General features: G+C 40.8%; 1 protein-coding gene across 1 annotated transcript in view; it reads right to left on the bottom strand.

Moving 5' to 3' along the window:
* The window catches only part of Cplane1 (ciliogenesis and planar polarity effector 1), a 135699-nt gene that overhangs the window by 107395 nt on the left and 21792 nt on the right, over window positions 1-6512 (bottom strand). The window contains exon 15 of the mRNA XM_029567798.1: window positions 4535-4699. Coding sequence (XP_029423658.1) covers window positions 4535-4699 — 165 coding nt within the window. The remainder of the gene's footprint in view (window positions 1-4534; window positions 4700-6512) is intronic.

Raw genomic sequence — 6512 nt, forward strand, 5'->3', positions numbered from 1 at the left:
AAAGAATCGATGAATCTAAGAGCTGGATTTTTTTTTTTTTTGGACTTTTTGAGACAGGGTCTCCCTGTAGCCCCAGCTTTCCTGGAACTCACTATGTAGACCAGTCTGGACTCAAACTCACAAAGATCCACCTGCCTCTGCTTTAAGAGCTGGATTTTTGAAAATAAAAACAAGGTCCTGGAGAGATCATTCACTGGTTAAGAGCACTGGCTGCTCTTGCAGAGGACCCAGGTTTGGTTCCCAAAATCCACACAACAGCTAACAACTGCCTGCAACTCCAGTTCCAGGGGATCTGATGCCCTCTTCTGGCCTCTGCCAGCACTGCACAAAACAGGTGCACCTACATACATGTAGGCAAAACACTCATACACATTATAATAAATAAATAAAATGCAAAAACAAGAAAAGATGCTAGGCGTGGTGGCACATGCCTTTAATCCCAGAACTTGGGAGGCAGAGGCAGGTGGATCTCTGTGAGTTCAGGGCCAGTCTGGTCTCTCATAGCAAATCCAGGCCAACTGTGACTACAGGGAGACCTGTCTCAAAAGACCCACCCAAAAAAAGAAAAAAAATTATCAACATTTTCAGCAAAGTGGCAAGACACAAAATCAATGTACAAAAATCAGTAGCCTTTCGATAGAGTAATAACAAACATGCTAAGAAAGAGATCATGGGGGGCTGGAGAGATGGCTCAGCGGCTAAGAACACTGGTTGTTCTTGCAGAAGACCTGGGTTCAAATCCCAGCACCCACATGGCAGCTAACAACTGTCCATAACTCCAGTTCCAGGGGCTCCGATGGCCTCTTCTGTCCTTGTGGGCATTGCACGACATGGGTGCACTTAGCTACATGCAGGCAATACATTCATACACATAAAAAATAAAAATAATAAATAAAATATTTTTTTAAAAAACAAAGGGATTATGGAAGCATTCCCATTCACAACAGCCTCAAGGGGGAACAAAATCTAGGAATAAACCTAACCAAGGAGGTGAAAGTTTTCTACAATGAAAACTTTAAATCTCTGAAGAAGGAGATTGAGAAAGACACTAGCGGATGAAAAGACCTCCCATTTTGATTAATACTATGAAGATGACCATTCTACCAAAGCAATTTATTATAGAGTCAATGTACTCTCAATATTTCCATGGCATTCTTCACAGGAATAGACAAAACATCTTCAAGTTCATAAAGAAGCACAAACAACTCGATAGTCAAAGCAATCCTGAGCAAAAAGAGTAACATTGGTGGGATTAGTATATCAGATTTCAAGCTATATTACAGAGCTATAGTAATAAAAGCAGCATGGCTCTGGCACAAAAACAGATAAAAGTTGGGCATGCAGGGGTGTACATCCTTAATCCCAGCACTCAGGAGTCAGAGGTTAGTGGATCTCTGCGAGTTCCAGAATAGTCAGGGCTATGTAGTGAGACATTGCCCCGCAAAAGAAACAAATAATCAAAACAAAACAAAAATCAAACAAGTAGATCAATGGAACAAGATAGAAGATCCAAACCTAAGCACACATAATTACAACCATATGATATTTGACAGAGATGCCAAAAATACACACTGCAGGAAAAGACAGCATCTTCAATAAACGGTGCTAGGAAAATAAAATGTCTACATGTCGAAGAATAAAATTAGATCACTATCTATCACCCTGCACAAAAAATCAACTCCAAATAGATCAGAGATCTCAATATGAAACATGAACCACTGAAACTGCTAGAAGAAAACATGAGTAGTATCCTACAAGATATAGGTGCAGAAAAGAACTTTCTGAATTCATAGGAATTCATTCACCCAGGAATTAAGGCCAAAAATTGACAATCAGAACTCATAAAACTAAAATGCAAGGGGGGAGGGAGAATTATACAAGGAACTTTGGGGATAAAGGGAAAGGAGCTCAAGAGGGGTGGGAACATAGGAGACTGGTATTATCAAGGGAGAAATGGGGAAAATGGGAACACTTTAAATGGGGAAGCCATGGTAGAAGAGTTAGACAGGGAGGGAGAGAAAGAGGAGAGATAAATAATGCCTAGCTAGTATAAAAAACCAGAGGGAATCATAGTAGTTCAACAATTTAGTAACAAATTACACAGAAAATATCTGTACATGAGTTCATGTGTATAGCTAAAGGCTACATAACAAGAAACAGTGCCAGATAGGAGAAACCTTCCTTTGAGTTGTTGGTCAGGGTGGTCCAAGAGATTCCTAAAATTACTCAGGCTATTGCCACTGGAAGGTTAAGACCCTACTGCTATAGAGAACATACTCTGGACACAGGATGTGGAGCAATGGAGCTGAAACTGACCTGGAAGCCACCTCCCCTGAAGGCTAGCTCCCATAGCTTTGGAGAGCGCTATTCAAGGTGCTAAGGGAGACCATCAATTGATGGCCCAACACCAGCTTTTTTTTTTTTTAATGTGTATGCATATATTGCCTGCATGTAGGTAAGTGTACCCATGTCATGCAATGCCCGCGGAGGTCAGAAGAGGCTGTCGGGTCCCTTGGGACTGGAGTTACGGACAGCTGTTAGCTGCCATGTGGGTGCTGCGTGTCTTCTGCAAGAACGACCAGTGTTCTTAACTGCTGAGCCATCTTTCCAGTCCCCCAACACCAGCTTTAAGACCAAATAACCACATCAATGACTGGCACAGCATGACATTGGTGTAGAGTGGCACTTTTATCTTGAGGGCAAGCAGCTACCTAATTGGACTAAAAGCTCAGTCAATGGGAGGAAACTAATGTGTGGTACTGTAAACAAAGCCACATACACATGACTGGAGAGGTTATAGATCTTAGAGAAAACCCTAAGACAGTCACATCCCTAGACTATTATAATTTCTTACTATGTGCAAAATATGTATCTTTATATTTACAGAAAAATATGCCAGTCACCACTCATCAAAGAAGCTTCTCTTGCACCAGACAGAGTACCATAACTGGTCACACATAGACATCTGTGAATTGCCCAAGTGGCACATCTACAATGCAACCTCTACACCTAAGGCTCAGGGAGCACAGAACAAGGGGTAAAGAGGACACTAATGATTTCTCAATTCTCATTAATGAAACTCCCTCATGCAACAGAGGACCAGAACACAAAAGGTCACAAATGGCCAAAGCATAGAGATTAAAAGTCTACAAAATGCTGGTCCTTAGACAGGGTTCCTTTTTTTTGGGGGGGGGTCTTTTTGAGGCAGGGTCTCCCTGTAGCTCCAGCTGTCCTAGAACTCACTATGTAGACCAGGCTGGCCTTGAACTCACAGAGATCCACCTGCCTCTGCCTCCCGAGTGCTGGGATTAAAGGCATGCACCAAACTTCACTCACTGAGGGCTCAGAGACCATTGTGAAAGTGGAGGCGGAAAGATTTTAAGAGCCAGGGAGGAAGCACATGATCATATGGAAATAGGGTTCTACAAGTTCCTGGGATCCTGCTCATATGAACCTATAGTAATGGTTCAGCATGTACAAGACCCATGCAAACTCAAGCAGACAAAAACCCAGCATAGAACTGGGAAATGGACAGCAGACCCTAATCTTAGCTGAAGAAATATTGGCAACTGATTACTGCTAGGTGAGGAAGAGCTGATCTTCCTAAAGTGAAGGACTCTAGATGGACACTAACTTGACACAATAGGTCTTAACACAAATAAAAGAATGTATGAATTCCGGGGGGGAGGGGGCTATGGGATGGTGTGAGCGGGGAAGGGGGTATAAAGATGATTAAGACTGATTGAGATGTTCTGTATGAAATACACAAAAATTCAATAAAAAAAAATTTTTTTAAAACCTAAAAAAGCCGGGCATGGTGGCACACGCCTGTGTCCCAGCACTTGGGAGGCAGAGGTAGGCGGATCTCTATAAGTTCAAGGCCAGCCTGATCTACATAGCAAGTTCCAGGACAGCTAGGGCTACAGGGAGACCCTGTCTCAAAGACAAAAAAAACAAACAAACAACAACAACAAAAAATCCTAAAAAAGTAAAGGTAACACGCAATCAAGTGAAGAGGAAGCCCAGAGTAGGAAAGAACCTTTGCTACCTAGTCATCTGACAGAGGGTTAACATCCCAAATACACAAAAAACTCAAAAAACAAAGAATAAAGACAATGAAAATAAGAAACGTGACATACTTCCTTCTTTGACTCCTTGAGAAAAGTAACTCTAATAAGTTTCTTGGAAGTATCTCAAAAAATTGTTATGTTATAAGCATTGAGAAGCTGACAGTCCAAAATCCAACACTGCATAACTTAGTCGCTATAGAGGCAGGACAACTACATATGAAAGCAATTTGTCTAAACCCATAAATACAAATTAAAAATATTAAGCTAGGGTGATGGCACATAGCCACAATCCCAGCACTCAGGAGGCTGAGGCAGGAGGACTGCCATGTGTCTGAGGTCAGCCTGGGGCTGCCTACATAATGAATACCAAGAAAGCAAGAACTACACAGTAAGACTCTGTCTCAAATAAAATAAAATAAAATAAATGAATAAACAAATAAAATATACTGAATTATAAACCATACCTGAATGATCTTTACTTTCTTTTATCGGTAACTGGGAACATGTCAGTATTTCCCTTACTAGGTAATCACATAATCCTTGCGCATCATTTAAATTATAGCTATAGAGGTGGCAGTATAAGAGAGAAAGGTAATAGCGCATCTGAAGAAAGCATGTCCTTCTTCCTCCTGAAACAGAAAAGAATAGAGCTTAAAAGCATGTTAGCAAGGCAATGTTTTTTGGCTACTGCTGGGTAGACCGAAGTGTGATTACTTGTGAAATTGATCAAGGTATACAATTATCTATAATTGCATGCTTTGTACTTCAATAAAAGATTTATTTAAGAACAGGTTAGGAATACTTGGCTCTTTTTCACTATAACTTCTGAACAGTTTTATCTTCTTTCATTAAGTCCTGGGATGACTAGATTTTATCCAAAGAGCTACAAATTCTCACCATCTTTGCACTAAGGTCTTCTGATTTCTATCTCGCTTGTGGGTAAAAGAATTCCAATTTTATTTGGGGTTACAATAAGCCCAGATCGTTTTGTACTGGAAGTGCTCATGTGAATCAAGACCTACTGTCATGCACGCTTCAGAAAAGCTGCGTGAAGGAGTAATGCTTTCCTGCCTTTCTCACCTTTCTCCTGTCTGCTGCCAGTCACAGAGATGTGATGGCTACAACATAGGCTCATGAAATAGCCTTTATTTTGATAGGGCAGAAAAATTAAAAGAGCCTGAGTCCTTGATGGCATGCACAGAAACACCAGATCAGCCCAAGTCTGTCAACCTCTCGCTCCTTTCATGAAAAAGAGAGAATTTCTTCTTCGGCCATTGCTTCTCTGCATCCATTTCAGAAGCCATTCTTATGGGTACAGTTGTAAATAAAATGCCCATGATGGAACTCACTAACATAACTATTTTCATCCAAAACTTCCCACCTCACTAAATCTCTCGTTAATCCAATTAAGCCATTTCCAAATCTAAGAACCACACTAAACTTTTCCAAATCTACTCAATCAAGTTCCATTGATCAAACTTAAGTATCTGTTAAACATGGCCTCTATTACATTATCATTGATGTTGCTTTGCTTCAGAGTTTCCTCATCTGAGTAACTTTCTTGCATCTGGGTAAAACCCATACCGCTAGAACAACTGATTCCTCACTGTCACCAAGTGATCTTTCTAAATGACCTATTGGGTTATTTCCCAATAGACCCACCATAAGTTAAAAATATCATAAGTCAAAAATGCATTTATATGCTTAAGCTACTAAACATCACAGTATACCCTAGAGTATTATCAGTTGGTACCCTTGTGATCAATGTGGCTGAGTAGGCACTGGAACTCACTGCCACTCTTGAGCATTGCAATACAGGATCATATATTACTATACGATATACAGTATATTACTGTAGTTTGTTTGAAAACAAATTTGAAAGTTTCTACCGAATGTATATGGCCTTCATGCCCTCATAAAGTTGAAAACTAACAAGTCAAGCTATTAATAATCCAGGAGCCTTCTATAATTATTTGAACGAGATCCTTTCCTACCAAAAATATCTTGGGCCAGTGAGATGGCTCAGCTGGTAAAGGCACTTGCCACCAAGGCTGATGACCTGAGTTCAATCCCCAGGCCTCACATGGTGGAAGGAGAAAATAGACTCCAGATAGTCCTCTGACTTCCACATGTTTACTGTAGCACATGTGCCCCTCCACCACAAATAGAAATTGTACAATAAAAATTGACTGGGCATGCTTGGTGGCACATGCCTTTAATCCCAGTACTCAGAAGGCAGAGACAGGTGGAGCTCTTTAAATTTGAGGCCAGCCTGGTCTACACAGTGAGATCCAAGCCAGCCAGGACTACATAGTGAGACCCTGTTTTTAAAAATTTTTTTTAAAAAGTACCTTACCTGATCTCACTGTGTTCAGGATAAAAATCTTAATTCCTAGCTGGGCGTGGTGGTGCACGCCTTTAATCCCAGCACTTGGGAGGCAG

Source organism: Nannospalax galili, unplaced genomic scaffold (assembly GCF_000622305.1).
Source record: "Nannospalax galili isolate Female #2095 unplaced genomic scaffold, S.galili_v1.0 scaffold139, whole genome shotgun sequence".
Lineage (NCBI taxonomy): Eukaryota > Metazoa > Chordata > Mammalia > Rodentia > Spalacidae > Nannospalax > Nannospalax galili.